The 18,858-nt window shown below is 34.3% G+C and overlaps 2 protein-coding genes across 2 annotated transcripts in view; one reads left to right on the forward strand and one right to left on the reverse strand.

Annotated features, from left to right (window-relative positions):
* Nucleotides 1-18,858, forward strand: part of LOC142344041 (leupaxin-like) — a 142,550-nt gene that overhangs the window by 93,499 nt on the left and 30,193 nt on the right. The gene's annotated exons all lie outside the window — the stretch shown is intronic.
* Nucleotides 1-18,858, reverse strand: part of LOC142344293 (endoplasmic reticulum aminopeptidase 1-like) — a 29,824-nt gene that overhangs the window by 3,157 nt on the left and 7,809 nt on the right. Inside the window, exons 4-12 of the mRNA XM_075395883.1 lie at nucleotides 16,567-17,368; nucleotides 15,407-15,513; nucleotides 14,029-14,148; nucleotides 13,445-13,513; nucleotides 10,111-10,319; nucleotides 2,936-3,135; nucleotides 1,651-1,813; nucleotides 829-977; nucleotides 281-442 (exon numbers count right to left, since the gene is read on the reverse strand). Of these exons, the coding sequence (XP_075251998.1) occupies nucleotides 281-442; nucleotides 829-977; nucleotides 1,651-1,813; nucleotides 2,936-3,135; nucleotides 10,111-10,319; nucleotides 13,445-13,513; nucleotides 14,029-14,148; nucleotides 15,407-15,513; nucleotides 16,567-17,368 (1,981 nt within the window). The remainder of the gene's footprint in view (nucleotides 1-280; nucleotides 443-828; nucleotides 978-1,650; nucleotides 1,814-2,935; nucleotides 3,136-10,110; nucleotides 10,320-13,444; nucleotides 13,514-14,028; nucleotides 14,149-15,406; nucleotides 15,514-16,566; nucleotides 17,369-18,858) is intronic.

Raw genomic sequence — 18,858 nt, forward strand, 5'->3', positions numbered from 1 at the left:
AAACAGCTTAGCATGAATTATCCTTATATTTTTTCAAATAATCCTAAATTAATTGAATGATCTGAATAAGTATCTAAATAATTAAATTTGGGTTATATTTGTGCAAAAATTACCTGTTCGACAAAAAATTCATTGTTTTTGTATTTGACTGGACATCCTCTGAACTTCATAAAAATTACACTATATGATTGAAAAGAGAATATTAAAAAGATTTGACCTCGTTTAATTGGAAAAAATGAATAGCACTATTTATAGTTTTTGTTTATTTAATAACACTGACCCTAGGTGTTTAATAATGAACACATCAGCTAGATGTCCATATCCGTGTCTCTTCAACCTGTAGAACACATCAGTCAGTCCATAGTTAACATCCAGAGCCATCTCAACCGCTCCTTGGCTCTCTTCTATCATCAAAACCGAAGATGCAAATTCCAGAGCCACCCTGAAAATTTTAAAAAAAAAACTGAAAAATTTGTCGCCAAAATCTCTTCTTCGGAAACTCTTTCCTTTTTTCGGCCGGATTATCCATCAATCAAATAATCTGGTATGTAAAATATTGTAAAAAATGCTTTATAGGATTATGAAGGAATGAAGTTAATTTGTCAATTGGCAAAAAAATTTATTTTCATTCATTTCGTGCATCATTTCTAGTTTTGTGACTTTTTGTGAAAGTTTTGCGGATATTCATTTCCTCATTACCTGCTACATTAATGAAGGACGAGACCATAGGATATAAACAATTAATTTTTAAGATATAATGTTTTTTATATATTTGCACTGTGGTCTGAAGATTTAAGTTTCTACCTGTATAGTGCCCTAATCGCTTACTTATATGAGACGAGTCCGATCTTTGCTGAAGAGATGGCATCCAGGACAAGGTTTCCTCTGTCCATATATGGCAAGTGGAGGTCATAGTCCTCCACATTGGTGTATCTACTCCTCGTAGAGGCACCCCACGCTATCGAGTCTGCAAACTCCTGTCAATTCAGCACATTCATGAAACAAGTCAATGCAGGACGTAACAGAATAAAATTAAAAAAAAAGGTTTGTTCATAATTTTGTGGTAGAAATTTGAGGTTATGAGTTTAGATGTCGAGATTCCTCTATCCGACCCTGGGTCGAGCGAGGGGTTGAGCGATACCTCCCCATCTTAGTAGTCATACAATTCATAGCCCCCGTAAAAGTAAGATAACGGGGGGGGGGGGGGGGTAAAATTTCCTGGAGAAAGACATAACAGAAAAAATTCGAACACGTGTATTTGCAGTGAGCTATTTAAAATACGGCCCGTTTCATTGCAATAGTATGCAAGAATTTTGAGCTGAATAATTTAAAAAAAAAACAGAAATTAGTTTGCAGCACATATTTATCTCATGAGTTTAGGAGAAATCCTAAAGCTACGATTTAATCAACCGCATATCGTCATTTTTCTTCATTGAGTTTGAAAGTTTTCTTTCGTTCGTTTTCATTATAAGTTTTTATTGCAGTGGTTCAAATGTTGTTATCACTGTCTAGACTCGATGCCCGTCTTGTCAGATCATTGAGAAAAGAAAGAAACTTTTCCTAGCAGATTTTTTAATCCAAATTTGAATTTGTCAAAAAAATTGACTAAATTTTATTAAATTTTTTTTTTCTATATTTGTTATACACAACCTTTAGAGCATTCTGATTTGCGTAGAATACTCTGTACAAGCCCGTGGCATTCGTGTTAAACTTGATCCAGTCTGGTTTGGCACGCTCCAATGGTATCACAGCTGATTCCTTGTCCAGGAGGAAAGTGCGGAAAGTTCCAGCTTGGTCATTAGGAAAAGAGTATCTGAAATTTTGAATATTTATCACTGTTTATGCTCAATATTGCATGTTTTCTATCCAAATAACTATAAAAAAGAATCTGCTTTGATTAATTGAGAAATTCAAAGTTAGTTTAAATCCTCTGTTCGGTAAGAAAAAATTATGAGTATCAAAAGAAGCAACTAAACTGTTGACCCGCGTTGACCTTTCTTGGCAACCATTAGCACTGTAGATATTTATGGTCTTGGATGTGGTTGACAAGAAATCAAAAAAACTTAAACCAACTGAATTTGCTTTTTCAAAGGCTTAATGTAGTCAGGAGATGTTAGCTTAACTGTTCTCCATTTTCTTTTTGTATTTTATGACTTTGAGTTTCACGGTCTTACATGGCACCATGAATATGTATGGTCTTGGATATGGTTCCCAAGACACCATGAAATTCAATTTTTCTTCAAGTGTCTCGATGAGTTTTTCTCCTCCCGACTACAATGCATGCGTGTTTTTTTCCATGGTGAGGTATATTGTTGCCAAGTTACCATAAACTCCATATATGACTTGGATATGGTTGCCAAGAAAGGTTTATGGTGGTCAACCTTCTATCATTTTACCCCTGTATCATTTCAGCCCGCCAATTAGCAGTCGACATTAAAGGCTTATTTTGTCATAATTAAGTGGATAAATTAATCCCACGTTCGGTTGTGAAAGTTTCATATCAAGTCCCACGGGCCGCTATTTTATATAAAAATTAAAATCGGGGTGAAATGATAGAGGGGTTAAAAGATAGAGGGGTTAAAAAATACAGGGGTGAGTAAATCGGGGTTAAATGATAGGGGGCTAAATGAATAGGGGTGAAAAAGCGGGACACCATCAAAATAACAACGCCAGCCAACGTTAAAAGCAAATCACGCTAAGACACAGCTGAACACAAAAATTATACTTTTTTAAGCCTCGGTGCCCATGTTTAAGCAGTGAAAAGCATTTAAAAAATGGATAATACCTTAAATCTTTTATTATTTTGATATTAATTTAATCAAAATTAATGTAAACTATCATTAAATTAGCAAAATAGCACTTTTTTCTCATCTCTAGTTAAGGAAATTAATGATCAAAAAATGTGCAAAATAGGAAAAGACCCGTGTTCTCTTACGTCAGAGGTATGGACCAGTGAGAGGGAGAATGGTGACCATGTACACCGTGTTGACTGGTTTTTCCATCCAGTTCACTGTGGCTACTGGGTTTGGATGAAGGTGACTGTCTGGGACAGAGGTAGCAGTATGCACTTTGATTGAGGTAGATGTTGTGCTCGTCAAAGTACACTGTCACTATCGGGATGTGTTTCATGTTTATCTAAACAGGCTCAGAGTTCAAAGCCCGAAAAAAATGTTCCGGTCTGGCTCGGTTATGGATTCACACAAAGGAATAATGATAAATATAAATGATAAATATGAAGTAGCTGTGCCCACATATTTTGTGGGACCTGTTCCCCCCCCCCCCCCCCCCCCCCAACGTACTGGGGGTACAAAGGGAAAAGATCCCACAAAATATGTGGGCACAACCAATGTATATTTATCATTTACATTTATCATTTATTCCTTTATGTGTCTTCGTGACAGGGCCTTTCCAGTTATTGAAATCGTGTTATGGTTATGCTTTCTTTATTCGTCTTTCATTTCTTAAAATTCTTGGGGACTGGGTAAAATCTTCCTGGGGGGTACTGTGGTATATCGGATCTATTCTTTCACCCCCCACCCCCGAATTTTTACGTTCGCCAAGAGCACGTGCTATTTTTTACCAACTGAAACTGTTAAATAATGGCGCAAAACTTGTATGTTGGAGTGTGGGTGCATAAAAACAGAGGCTGGTCTCAGAACAGATCCGAAAATTTTGCAAAATTTTATCAAAAACAAAACGCCTAAATTTTATTCGGCTTCTCGGTCATCGCCACCCTTGTCGAGTTTAGAAGCTTTAATTATAAGAACTTGGAAGTTTTCTGAAAGTCCTTACAAGGCGATCCATCGCCTTGTAAGATTTTCTTCCAAAAACTTCAAGTTCTTACTAGTTAAACATCTGACTAACAAGGCTCTTAACAAACAACCATTTGACTGATCAAGTTACTAAAATTGAATCTTTGGCCTAAAATTTATGCTCATACATAAGTTCACAGAACAAAACTACTTACAAGATCACTATTCTGCATATAAGGGAAAAACTTGTAGGAAAAAATAAAAAACCATTGCAAGATATGAATGTGCACATATTCTGTGCATCGACAGACAAACAAAACCATCAGATAATTTATATGAAAGAAACTGGTATAAAGTAGTGTACGCTAAGTTATTTACTTTGAGATAAATGCTTGACAACTGAAACTTCAACCAAAGTCAAAATTTGTATAAAATTTTAAAACATTCTTGAAAATTCAGTCACGCTAATGAAGATTTTTTGCGGCAAATTTTTTTGGCCGTGAAATTCAAATGAAGAAGCCTATTGTGATCTAGCATTTATTAACTGAGCAGTAAAATGACCACTGGAGTAAGCAAAATGGAAAAAAATCTGTTTTGTCAGCTTAAGTCCCATTGTGTTATGTTATGCAAACTGAGTAAAAACTTCTCACGCGCTTTATACAGTATAAGAAACAATGGTTGATTGAATGAACCAGCTATAGATAAACTTCACGGGAACCAACTTGCAAGAAACTGACTAGGTAACTATTGGACTTGCAAGTTCTTAGAACCTAAAAAATTTTCAATCTGGTATTGATCCGAGCAATCATAAAATTTACACGTTCCAAACGCTCATGGAACATTAAAGAAGTTAGCAAAAGACTCTGGCAAAAGTCACAAAGTATCTCTAATATCCAATGAAAATCCACAGTTTTTTTTGAGGGGCATTACGCAAATTCAACATCAGGTTTCGAACTTGCTAGCCGAATTCTCCTAAGAGACATCAGTTTTTCTCAAACGAAGTGCGATGCAAAACTCAATTCAAATTGAGCTACGTGAGCCCAATTCGTGAAACAAGGCGAATTAAAGCTAACAAATCGTGTTTGTGAAATACATAACAATTCACGTGACAAAAATAAAATAAAAATCTGAAGGAAAGTTTGAGGAGCGAACAAAATACATGAAAACTAAATAGGAATTAAAGCGCAACATGAACTCAATTAGTTAATTCTATGTCGTAGCTCACAACAAGATGTAAATTTACTAACAATAGTGTTAAAGAACAGCTGGAACATGCAACAAAAAATAGCAGAATTTTAAATCTTAACATAAAATCTGATCGCACAAATTTCAGTTTTAAAAATGTTTTTGATATGACAAGCAACGTGCATGTGTAAGGGTGAGACGTTAATAAATTTTTCAAATTTCAATTGTAGATATCAAAGATTCATAGATTTGTTTTTAATTTTATTATTGCTCAATTTGACAAATGTTAATGTATTATAGAGTTCTGTTTGATCAGACGGCACAGTCCTTTCGCTTTTGCAAAAAAAAAGGAGAAGCAAATTAAACCTTTATTAAACCTAAACCTTAATTAAACCTAAATTAGCCTAATTGTTGCCATAAACTTATTCAATAAACACATATTGGAAATGGTGATGACAAATGGACACCAAAACAGCCACAGCTAAGCGTATCATCAAGTTACCCTCCTCCTTTGAGCTATCTGGGAAGAACACCGGTTGCAAAAGAGCACAAGCGAGGCTGTACTGAATTGAGTCTTGTAACCGAAAACACCGACGCCAACCTAGAAACTATCGTTCAAAAGGCCATCAGAAATGCCAGTCCCGACATCTTGGCCCAAATGGAACAACAACTTGAAGCATCAATTGCACGTGTTGTCCAGGACTCCCTGGTGACTTATAAACAACAAATCAAAACAGAAATGGTCGACCTTGAAAAGAGATGCTACTTGAAAACCCTGTCGGAAAGTGATGTGCACGAGTCGTAAAACAGCCGGGATAATGAAAAAATTTTCAACCTCAAAATGGACGGGGACAAAACACGCGAAGAGTACAATGAGACTATTGACAAAGTAGTGGAAGTCATTGTCCGAGTCGAAGCAGTTGCTGAGGCCTCGGACATTTCAATTGCTCACCGCCTGCCTGGAAAACGCAATCCTATCATTGTCAAGTTTAATAGAAGGGTAGAAAAACTGGACCTTCTTAAGAAGAAAAAGAAGCTGGCAGAGGTGGACGACATGAAAAATATAGTGAGGTCGAGGATATCACGAGACCGAGATTGAACTTCTCGAACATTATGAAAACCGACAACTGCATCAAAAGTGCTTGGGTGTGTGAAGGCGTACTGCTCTACATGTGCAACAACGACACCAGAGTTCTAAAAATTTTTGGGTTGTCTGAAGGTGGCTCAGCGCTTACCTTCCTCCTCTCTAACGTTCTTGCCTGTTTCAATTACGTTTTTCCCCCAAACTACAACTCACAAGTCTCATGAATCCCACCACAAACCCCTACCGTCCCGTGTTAAACCCTCTACATCTCAACCCACCCAGATAATATCTCTTTTGCATTTAAACATCCTCTCAATCAGGAACAAACTGCTGGAATTGGAGTCTTTTATATATGGACTTGAATCACTTCCCAAAGTCATATATCTTACGGTGACACACTTAGACGATGATGATGATGATACTTCTAACTTTCGTTTGCCTGGATAATCCAACATTGAGGTGAAAAATCGTAACAAGTATGGCGGAGGGGTGACGATTCAAGTCTATGAGAGTGCGACAATAGATGAAACCTTGCAAACTCCATTCGAGGAGGCAATATGTGTTGAAATTAACATCCAATCATACAGATTTAAAAACTTGGTGATTTACAGTAAACATAGAAATAACAAAAATCAGTTCATTGAGTTACTTGATGAATATCTGCAAGGTAATAGTTCTGCTACAATGCCTTTTATAATAACCGGGGATTTTAACATCGAGACAAAATCTCAAAACTTGGTTAGCCGTAACTAAGTCGATATTATAAATGCAAACGGCTTCAGTCTAACTGATAGTTCGGATCGTCCAACGAGAGAGACTGATCATTCATCAACCTGCTTAGATCATTTCCTCTACCGAAATATTCCTTCATTTACATCAAATATCCTGTTCCATTGCAGATCATTATCCTGTTCTAGCTAGTTGGTCGGTCAACGACCTCGATCAGACTGCTGTTCAGTGTCAATTTCGAAATGCAAGATTTTTTTTGATGAATCTCGGAAATCGCTCTTCCTGTATGAACTCCAAGAACACCTGGGTCTCAGGGAAGTTGAATATTAAGTAGTCATGATCCAAGCATTGGTTTTGAAATCTACAACTCGAGTTTTTTTAAGGTCTTCGATAAGTTTGCCCCAATGCAAAATGAAATTGAAATCAAATCAAATAACAAACCTAAATGGTTGACAAATTCCACGAAAAATCTTAAAACTAAAAAAACCTAGTAAACCAGATCATCTGGCGAATTTCAAAGTTCAGGGTAAAGATATCGAAAACACATACAGAAAAGTCAAAAAATCTTACTGTGCAGATAAGTTTAATTCTTGCATTGGTCATTCAAGGCAAACTTATCATTTACCGAATGAAATCAGTGAGAGAAGGTCGCACTCAAAAAAAATTCCTATTCTATCCTCTTGTTATGAAGCGAACCAGTCACCTTCTCTGGCAGAAAAATTCAATCAACATATCTTCAATGCACCTAATAATTTTCGTCAGTCGATCAAAAACGTGCTTCCTATTCCCATTCCAGACAATGACAAATCTCTATATTTATACCCGGTCTCAAGGTTTGAAGTGGAGAAGCTCATTGATGGCCTGGCTCACAAAGCATCATCTGGTGATGATGGCTTAAGTAATATAATAGTTAAATTATCAGCCCCTGTTACGGTTCGCTTCGTGACACACATTATTAATTGTACTTTCACTCATGGCTTCTTCCCCGAATCGCTCAAGAAAGCAAAAATAATTGCTCTGCACAAAGGAGGCAGTAAGTTAGAAGAAAATAATTACCTTTTTCACTTTTTTTAATGTATGGAGTAAAATTTTTGAACGTGCTATGTATACAAGGTTGTACAATTTTTTTGAGCGATTCGGGCACCTCTCGCCCTGTCAATTCGGCTTCCAAAAGAAGCATAGTGCCATCGATGCTTTAGTTGAGTTAACGGCGAAAATAAAGGAAAACTGGAATATTAAGAATATAAACTATTTTTTTGATCTACGGAAGGCGCTTGATACACTTGATCACACAGTTTTACAGGTAATTTATTTGTTGGTTGAAATCTTTCTTATCTTGGGAGCCGAATTCAAAGAGTAGAAGTCAATTGCATTTCCTCGCAATGGTTGAAAGTACAACATAGAGTACCACAGGGTTCTATACTAGGCCCCCTGCTTTTTCTTATCTTCATAAATGACCTACCAATTCATTGTAGGCATGCTCAAGTCCTCCGTTTTGCAGATGATAGAAATCTTACGTTTCTTAATAAGTCGTGCCGGGAAGTGCAAATAGAAATTGGTAATGTTAAACACTAGATGGTAAAAAACATGATTATGTTAAAGGCTAGATGCTATTAAACTTTATTTGAATGTTAAAAAGACCATTCAAATGAATTTGAAGGCAAGCGAAAATAGGTTTGATATTGATAGCAAGTAAATTTCCATTGAACCCTCATGTAAATTTATCGGCAATTCAATTGATTTCAAATTTTCCTTTGTCTCTCATTTATCGGTGCTGAAATCGAGACTCTCCAAACAATGTGGTATTATTTCAAAACTTTCTAAACCGCCTACTATTTCTAAACCGCGTAACAAGCTTATTGATTATTACAAAACGAACGTAAGTCATTTTATCCAATATGGTATACTAGTCTATGGGTGCAGCAGCAACCTGTTGCTCATATACAATTTAGAAAAGAAAATACTTAAACTCGCTTATTTCAGAAAGAAGTCCGACAGTGCTAATGACATCCTTTTTAAAAATATTAAACTCAACATCTACCAACTTCATATATACGAGTTATTGAAGCTAGTTATGAAGTCATTGAGTGGATTACATTGGGAAAGTTACCTTAATTCTTTGTTCTTATTTTCGCCATCAAAACCTACGCGAAGTGCATCAAAAACAAAAACATTGCTAGTGGAACCGTCTTGTAAGCGAATGATTAGAAAACGATGGTCTGAAACCAGAGCTTCAATGCTCTTTAATGCATTGAGTAAAGCCGATGTTCTTCCCTACAATGTTTTTTGATCAAATGAAAAAAGTATAGAACGTTTTTATCATAAATTTAAGGATACATTTTTGATTAATAATGTTGATATAGTGAAATACCTCTTTGAACAATTTTTCTAGGAAATTTTTAAAAAACAATCCTTTGGATAAATGCGATCAGACATCTACTTTGGGAATGGAATTTTTTGAGAAAAATAAACTCACAATTCCTTCTAGTTTCCGTGTTATCGCAATTTTTCAAAATTTTTGAATTTTTCCCGCTAAAATTGCTTCTGAAAATTTCTAAACCGAAAAATTTTGGAGCCCTATTTTATGCCTCCAGTAGGTTTAACGAGGTTTAATTAGGCTGCTGTTAAGTTTTGACGACTGTTGCAAAAACATTTTTTAAGTTTTTTGTTTTTTTTTAGTCCATTTCTTTTTCTGTGTTTTTGTTATCACAGGAACTTCTTTGTTGAAATAATCCTACTGCTTAGTTTACAGAGTCTCTAAAGGCAGGGAGTGTGGGATTAAATACCCCGTTGCCTGTCCACTTTGATCATGTTTGTACGAGTCAATATTTACGTTTATTTTTGTACTTGCTGTTACTTATTTGTTACTCGATCAAAGAAATAATTTCTTTCTTTCTTTCTTTCTTTCTTTCTTTCTTTCTTTCTTTCTTTCTTTCTTTCTTTCTTTCTTTCTTTCTTTCTTTAAACGACAGCTAAACATAAAATATAATATCCCCCGGTACCGAATTCTTGGGGTAGACAAAATTAAAACTAAAACAGTTTTTCGGGTTAAAAGACAGAGTCGAAGTTTAGATCTCAGCCTCGTGGTATATGAGGGCGCAAAACTGAAGAAAATTGAAATTCTTTTCTATAAATTTATGTTCAAAAAAAGACTGTGAATAAGTTTAAAACAGTATAAATTTGCAAACTGTAATTTTGCCTGCTCATGAATTTAAATTGGTACCATAGAATTTATTAACATCAAAGCTGTGATTTTTCCGCTTGCCAGTTACGTAATTCCTGTAGGCTGGCGGGGAGGGGGTCACAAACGGAAAATTTCCACATTTTGTTATACCTGACAAAAAATTCCCGCAGACTAACCCAGCTCTCCATGAGGTGTGAAATGTTTCCGAGAGACTGGTTGGACCCAATGGTCATCATGTTCCAGAGATCCCCCACGTGGGCATTGCTGTACTTGAAGGTGTCCAGGTACTTGCCGACCCCTGCAAAGAACTGCTTAGATCCCATTGCATGTTCGAGCATCGACAACACTCCACAACTCTTCCAGTACGTGATCAAGTCAAAAGATCCTGTTAAACAAACTCTAAATTTTGATAAAATATGAAAAATGTGACTTCATACGCTTCTCTAGTCATCTGCGCAATGGAAAAGTTTGTAAAATTCAATATTTGAGGCTGAATTGCACAAGACACCAAAAGAAAGATACCAAAAGATTCAATTTCAGGCCACAAAAAACAGACTTCTTTAGAAATGTCGTATAAACATTGAGTTAAATGAACGCAACCTACAAACGGCGGACGCATTGCTCTCAAGCAAAAAATCTAATTGAAAGAGACAAAGAACAACAGGACCCAAAAATGACAGTTACTGCTAAAATTTGTCTGAAACCAACTACTGAAATTTGGGCTATTTAAAGTGCAAAAGGAAGAGATTTTCTGTTTGCCAACAGGTATTGAAGTATTGAGCCCTTACAAAATTGCCATGTTATGTTATGTCTATCTTTGAACAACCTTGTCAAACAAAGCATCAACTCGATAATAATATTGATAAAAATAATAGGAATATATAATAATAATAATAATAATAATAATAATAATAATAATAATAATAATAATAATAATAATAATAATAATAATAATAATAATAATAATAATAATAATAATAATAATAATAGTAACAATAATGATAATAATAATAATAATAATAATAATAAAAATAATAATGATAAAACAAACAATAATAATAATAGTAATAATAATTAAAAAAATAATTATATTAAAAATAATAAGAATAATTAAAATGAAGATAAAAATTAATAATAATAATAGTAATGAAAATAATAATAATAATAATGTTAATAATAATAATAATAATAATAATAATAATAATAATATTAATAATAATAATAATAATAATAATAATAGTAATAATAATAAAATAAAAATAATTATAAAAAAATGAAAAATAATAAAAAAAATGAAGATAAAATTAATAATAGTAATAATAATAATAATAGTAATGAAAATAATAATAATAATAATAATAATAATAATAATAATAATAATAACAACAATAATAATAATAATAACAATAATAATAATAATAATACTAATAATAATAATAATAATAATAATAATAATAATAATAATAATAATAATAATAATAATAATAATAATAATATTAATAATAAAAATAACAATAAAAGTAATGATGAATTTTTTTATAGTGGGTTACACCAAGCATAATAGGTCCCCAGGGGCTTGAATTTAATTTCTCTGGGCTTGAACTGTTCATCCATCTGGGTATGATTTGTCTAAAAAAATACTTCTAGCTGAATCAAATAGATATCCTTTGACTTCTCTTTTGAACTTGGGAGGACTTGAATGTGGATTATAATAGGAAAAATCACGTGCCAGTGACATCGAATTGTTGTAGCCTGTAACTCGGTAGAAGAAATCAAATCGGCAACGCTGGAGAATAGATTTGTTTGAGTACAAAAATATATTAACGTAAGTTCGTGTTTTGGGATGTACATTTCTCATTTTCCAAAGTTTCTCTCCCTGAAGTGGAAATTTTCCTGTCAAAACTTTGCTTAAAACCACGAGATCCGAGAAAACAAGTTGAAATGCGATTAGAAGCAAATTTACGGATCGAAGGAAATCAATCTGACACTGTTTTCTCTACTAGCAACGCAAAAGAGTAAGGGTTGACATAACTACTTTGAATTATTTCTCTACAAAACTTTTACTTATTCAACGTTCTTTTGCTGCTGCATGATCTCAATGATCTCTCAATTGTATTTAACATGGATAAACTGATTTTGTATGGCCCCTTTTTAGTTTTTTAGGAGAACAAGAATAACGAAAAGCCTTTCAAAAGTTGAACAGATTGTTGTATAGAAATTTTAGATCTCGGTAGAGAAAATATACTAATAAGTAATTCTCTTTTAGCTGCTCAGCAGATTATATTTGAAATTGAGATGTCCACGTGATTGGTTTCGTATAAGTTGCATTTCAATTCCAGAAACTATAGAAAATTCATAAACATTATCCTTCTATTCCAATTTCATATAACCTTTTACATTTCATCTGAAGAGATCAAAATAACGTATGCGAAAATTTAGTCGGTTTTTCTAGATTTTTCGCTGAAGTCTGTTTTTTCCTCCTATTTTCTTAGATAAATTAAAAGAAAGTGACTGAAAGCCTGCTCGTTAGTGCAAATTCATACACCATGATCAAGAAAAAAGTAAATCCTTTTTAACGTTATTGTTAACAACCTCGTATCACAAATGAAGTGAGACTAAAGGGCTGATTTTTTTCCAACAGCAAATCTGCAAATCTGCTGTGGTGCAAAATATAGCAAAATACAAATGAATTATTTAAGACTTTAAAAAAACTTTTCGAAGACAATTTTTAGTCCAAGATGTGACAACAAAGGCCACTTCGTTCGGAATTTTTGAAGAATATGCAGAAAAAATTCTTTTGATAAGTTTTGGAAGCTTTTATTTTATCAAAATTTTTACAACAATTATTCATGTTTCTAAGAATAGGATAGAAAGAAAAATTTAGCAACGTGATGGACTTGCCGCCCTGACTTGAGAACGTTTCGGCTCGAGTGGTGGAAATCAGGTCTGAAGAAGGGCTAGCATTAAGATTCTAACCTATTGTGAGAGCCAATAGCTTAAAATTTTACCCAAAAGCAGTTGAAAATCGGAGAAAAAATTGGTAGAAAGAGTGTTATAAAAGTGGTCTATGCAAATGTTACTGCAGTCTTGATCTAAGGTTTATAAATTCCTAGTCAATTTTACAATTTCTGAGGTGATCTGCTGCTTGGGAGATACTCTGGAAGAAACTTGATAAAAAACACTAGGTCAAGTTAAGGCTGCTAAATTAATCTAAGACCAGAAAGTTAGGGCCAGAAATTTACCAGAAACAGTCAGTAAAAGGAATGTTTTATTTAAAAAGTGCTGTTTCACGTCAACTTTCTTCTATAATAACTCAACAAAGATTATCTAATTTGGACCGGCTTCGGCTTTTATTTCCTGTTCTTCCGGGGTGTGTGAGTTGTTTGTTTTCTCGAATTCGTGAGTTGACACTCGTAAGTAACGGATTTCATAATTACTAGTAAAAAAAAATAGAAATATTGTTTCATTGACTTTACATTTCTCAGTAAAGTTTTTCTTTTGTCCACTTACCTTTGTCTGGCATGTGTATCGGGTGAGATCCAGCAAATGAGTCTGAGTGAAGAGCCATCGACAGCTTTCCTGTGGACAACAATTTCAAATAAAATTAGTGAATTCTTGGATGGTTTGTAGTTATTAGTTTGTTCCTATTATCTTTAACCTTTTGGTTAAAATCTTAATGTTTCGAAAAAAAAAACAAATGAATTTTTCTATTCGGAATTTGTCTAAAAAACAGAAATAAAAAAGCCAAATTTAAGAGGCACAATTTCAGCCACACCCTTCCCCTCCCAACATCATGTCACTGTCAGTACTCGGCACGTATAACTGACAGTCTGTCATCAGTACTGATTCATAACTATGATGATGCCACAATGTTACTTTTTAAGCTTGTCAGTCTGGTATAAATCATGGCCAATAACTAAGTAAAAACTATATGTTTCATTTGGAAAGACTTCATGCATAACGTTTATAGTCGAAACCAAAAAATTTTAATCCATTTCTATGAATACAATTTTAATTCCCTAATTGAGTCAGCAAACAAATCGATTAAGTAAAAATTGATAGTTAGAAATTAGGCTTAAATTGATTGGCGTTACCATCAGTGTAGAACACCTCTCTGGATCTCAAGTCTGGCCTGATTACCTCCAGCACCACGTGACTCATGAAAGTGGCAAATCCCTCATTTAGCCAGATATTGTCCCACCAGTTCATGGTCACTGAAACCATAAAAGCACTCACTCTATCATGCTCACTTCTGAAAGTTTAGAAAAAATAGGTCAGGTTCTGGACACGTTATTGGGCTTTTGAGTCTTAAATGTTGCACTTATTTAACCTGCCTCATAAAGTACAAGATATCGAAATTTTAAAAAACACAAAAAGAAATATAGTCTGTCACTTAAAATAGAAACAATAGCGTGTCATATGAAGTTGAAATGAGCAAACGTTTCAAAAGCCACTGGACACATTTCAAAAGTCAGAGTTCAAATTTAAGACAAATAGAAAAAAAAGAGATGAAGCTTGTTGGAAGAAGCCGTGACATTCATATGAAAAAATTGATGCTCAATTGAATGTTTTTGACGTTTTCGAACGTTCGATTATTTCAACTTTATGGGACACGCTGTTTAATGATTACAATCTAAATCTATAAATATTCCCATAAAGTTCCCGGAGGTTGGTGGCGGAGCAAATCAGCGCTGAATCAGTCTAAAATCATTCTGTTTTTTAGGATGACAAGTACTATGTTCATGTCACTATTTACGCGGGCCAGTCTAATTTTTGAGTTAAATTTACTTCGTGAAAAATAATATGTTCAGCTTAACTCCCGCCAACAAGGTTTGCTTTTTATGCGATTCGAATTTCCGCGTGGGTGCTTGTAACATTTAATTTGTGTAGCAAGTCGTAACCACTAAGCTAAATGGGCTTTGTTTTAATTGCCTACGAACCAGATTAAATATATATAGTGTGTATACAACTATAGTAATTACTAGATATAAGCTACAAATATATGACATTACTCTGTTCAGACTTAATTTTGGGGTATGAGTAATTTTCAGACTGTACACGATAAGTTTAGGCTGGGCGAACTCTATCACCCCAATTTAATCATAATGAAGAAATACTGCACATAAAGAAACTTAAAATAATCTGGAGATACAATGTTTTAGAACTGAATTAAGTTTTTTGCTCTTGAAATGTGCTGGTTCAGCGCTGAAAAGCTCTGCGACTCAATTCCAGGTTGCAACTCAAGCGAACTTTACACAAACGAAAACGAAAACTCCACACATGCAGATGAACAACGCAGTGCTGATATCTTCATTTTTTTAAATTTGAACTTCGATCTTTGAAACGTTCGATAGTTTTCAGGGACTAACTACATTTCAAGTACTGTTATGTTATGCCAATTAACAACAACGACGTTCAGTTAAAAATTTGCTTCTTTAATCAGAGAAGAGTGTTTTTAAAAACAAAACATACCCAGATTGCCGAACCATTGATGTGCCATTTCGTGTGCAACGAGTGAAGTCGCAGCCCTTTCGTAAAGGATCCCAAAATCTTCCGAGTTGTACAACAGGTCCAGCATTCTGAAAAAACACCATTGAAATAATCTAAATTGATTTCATCCGGCGAAGAAGTTTTGTTTTTCAAAAATAAGAGCCAAAATGTGTTATCTGTCATCACTGAATGAAAAATCTGGAAAGTAAGAAAAACTCCAGTATTGTAGAATTTATCTTACCTACCCAAAAAAAACTTACTTTCAATTTTTTAGTGCTTTGAGATGTGGTCTAAAACAAAAAAGGCGAAAATTTTTCCAGTAAGATCGTGTCAATTGAAGGCACGATTGTTTTCCATTGTCGCTGAGTATACAAAGGATGCGATTGAGCAATCGATATTTCTATGCAATGGAAAGTAATCATTCATATTCATTTCGAAAAAAACTTACAAACCCTTATCAATGACGGATACATATATAACATTTCTAAAAATTGAAGTTTAGATTCAATAAATTGTTCACAGAATGAAACATGTTGAAGATTAAAGTACCTGTCAAACTAGCATGAACTGTCGCTATTAAACTCTTTTTTTTTTCACACTGTTTTTTTAACAAACTTTGTTGATTTTCTATGTTTACGTTCTAGTATAAACAACAAATAATTTTAGCGCAATTTGTCAACTTCTGTGCCATTTTAGCCTTTTTAAGTTAAGCCATATTTGCGAACCTTAATGTAATGATCAACATGATCAACAAAAATATGATAAACTTTTTGCAGGAGGTAATCACCACAAAGAAAGATACTTATTTATGACCTTGAACAAATTCTATGCAAATCGTTTCAAATATTTCATAACTTAGCGCAGTTGCAGTTCAATATAAAAAATTAGTAAGACAAAACTGAAGTGCAGTTAACTGTGAAAACAACCGTCAAAGACTAGTTTTATCAACCCTTCAAACCGTAAGTTAAAAATTAAGTTGATTATGACCAATAGATAGAGCTTTTAGATCATGATTGTAAAGAAAAGTAGCTAAAAAAATTAGTAAACAAAGCCCATATAATGCAATATAACGTCCTCAGAAATCATTTTATGGGTCTGTAGTTGTTTGTTATCGCTTTTTTAACTTATTAAGTTTCACTTACGAATAGGTAATAAGCCCCCAGTTCTCCATTCCGAAGACGTGCAGCGACTTCACAGGAAAGTGATCACACTTCTTCATCGGAAATGCAATCGCAAATGACCCCTCAAAAAAGCGCATACTTTTAGTCGCAATATCCATAGGCGTAACTGTATACTGCTTCAGATTCTTCGGGTAGTGAAATGTATTTCGAACCGAATAATCTCGAAACTCATTCGGGTTATCATCAATTGAGCTGTTTTCGTAATTTTTGGCAAATACAATTGCAACCACATACGTTGGCATTGGAACCGTTTGTTCGAAATAGATTTTCCGCCAGCCATCTACCGTTTCTTCCTTTAACATCGGAGAATTAAATAAAACAAAATCGAACAAATTTTCTGCAAAAATAGCAACGAATGAAAATTTTGCTTTAAAAAGTGGCTCGTCCAAACATGGAAACACGTATCTAGCGTATGTGTCTTGAAGATGGGTGACCAAACTGTAGCTCAAATCTGATTGGTCGCCGAGGGGAGGTTGGTATTCGTCGTAAAACAGTCCATACGAGTTATGAGTCGTGGCGTTGAACACAAAGTGCATCACACATTCGTCACCTTGTGACAGTTTTTTGGATAATTTAAAAGCGTGCATGTCTAAAAAGTTTACACAAGAGGTTGTTGATTGGATTTGGGGAGTTTTGAGGTTGCTATTGCACATTAGGTGGTCCACTTTTAAGTGTCTGTAATGGAAGTGAAGAATTATGAGGTCTGTGGGTTCTCTGACTACAAATTTGATCACACTTGATCCAGAAAAGACTTCACGCCATGCTAAAAACAAAAAAAAACAGAAGTTACTTCAATTCTAGCACAAAGCTGAAATGCAGAGAACTTGAGCACTGTTCACAGTATTTAGTTCTGAATTCAAAATTCATAGTATTATATTCTGCATTCATCTTGCCCATTTGATAAGGGGTTGCAATAAAAATTTCGTAAAATAAGTAATTTTTTTAAAAAACTCAATATTTCTGAGAAATTTTTGAGCATGAGACGGGATGGCTATCTTTCAAAAATCTGCTAGGATAATAGTTATCGTCGAACATTTGCAAAAATTAGCATCATGTCAAAGAAGCATTACAAATGTATTCAAATGAACATTTAAGGGAGATTTATTTGTCTATCGAATCGAATAACAAAAGCATTGACCTGCCAAAAATCTATTTTTCGTGTCACACTTTGATGCTGTTTTGAGTTCCTTAACTCGGTCTTAGACTAATTGTTGTGAAAAGCTTATTAAAAAGAGATGAGCCAGCGAGGCATGCGAGATCGGAAGGAAAAATTGCATGAGAGTGAGGGTCTCGACGAAACATCTAATTCAATTTTGAAAACTCTAAATACAGAAAATGCCCCAAAAAAATGCACCAATTGCGCAATTAGAATTAGAGGTGACGGAAATAAAAGTTAAAGTGAATCAAATTGAGAGATATCAATCCAAATATTGTTTAATATTTCGAAATCTGCCAAGTAGTACAAATGGTACTTATCTATCAGATGTTTTTTGCCTAATCCAGAACGGTCTGAATGTGAACATTGAACCGACTGACATTAAGGCTTGCCATCCACTGGGTAGAGAATCGCCGTTCAATCCACCCCCAATAATCACTAAATTCTTGTATTTTGAGCAAAAGGAAAGAATCTGGACAAAGAAAGGGTTTGCCCCAAAAATTTCAAAATCCGATTAATGGAAAGCCAGTGTAGATCCACGAAATGTTAAGCAAAAACGAAGGAGGACGCTAAAGCCAAGCAATTCAAAGTGACCACTATGAACTCGGCACCACTTTTTCAAATCCAGTCCGAAGGAATGACTCGTTTTCTTAAACTTAATTTGATCAAAGATATTGCTGAGTTACAGCCGATTGCCAAGAAAATGGATCAAGCATTGAACAGATTTTCAATTAATGCCCACTCAAATCAAAGACAAGTAAGTTATACGGATACGAGTTCAATGCAAATAAATGCAAACAAATTCAACACGCCTGTTCCAACGTTATCATAGCCACCAAATTTCCCGCCTGGAACCCCATTGCCAACTAAGATGCCTTCTCTCAAATTTGTGTACGAATCGGTTGAAGAAAATGAGTATAGAAAACATCTGCAGGAATTAAAAAAATAGGGGGCAAACAAAGACGAGTTGCTGGACTTTGTTATGGGTCTCATGAGTGATTCACCTAATGTCAAAAAGATTTTTCTGGATAGTATTGAGGAGTATTCAGCTGTTTTGTGTTGAAGACGAGAGCGAAGACTATGTCATCTAAAAATTC

This window comes from Convolutriloba macropyga, chromosome 1 (genome assembly GCF_964194025.1).
Source record: "Convolutriloba macropyga chromosome 1, txConMacr16.3, whole genome shotgun sequence".
In the NCBI taxonomy this organism is placed as follows: domain Eukaryota; kingdom Metazoa; phylum Xenacoelomorpha; order Acoela; family Convolutidae; genus Convolutriloba; species Convolutriloba macropyga.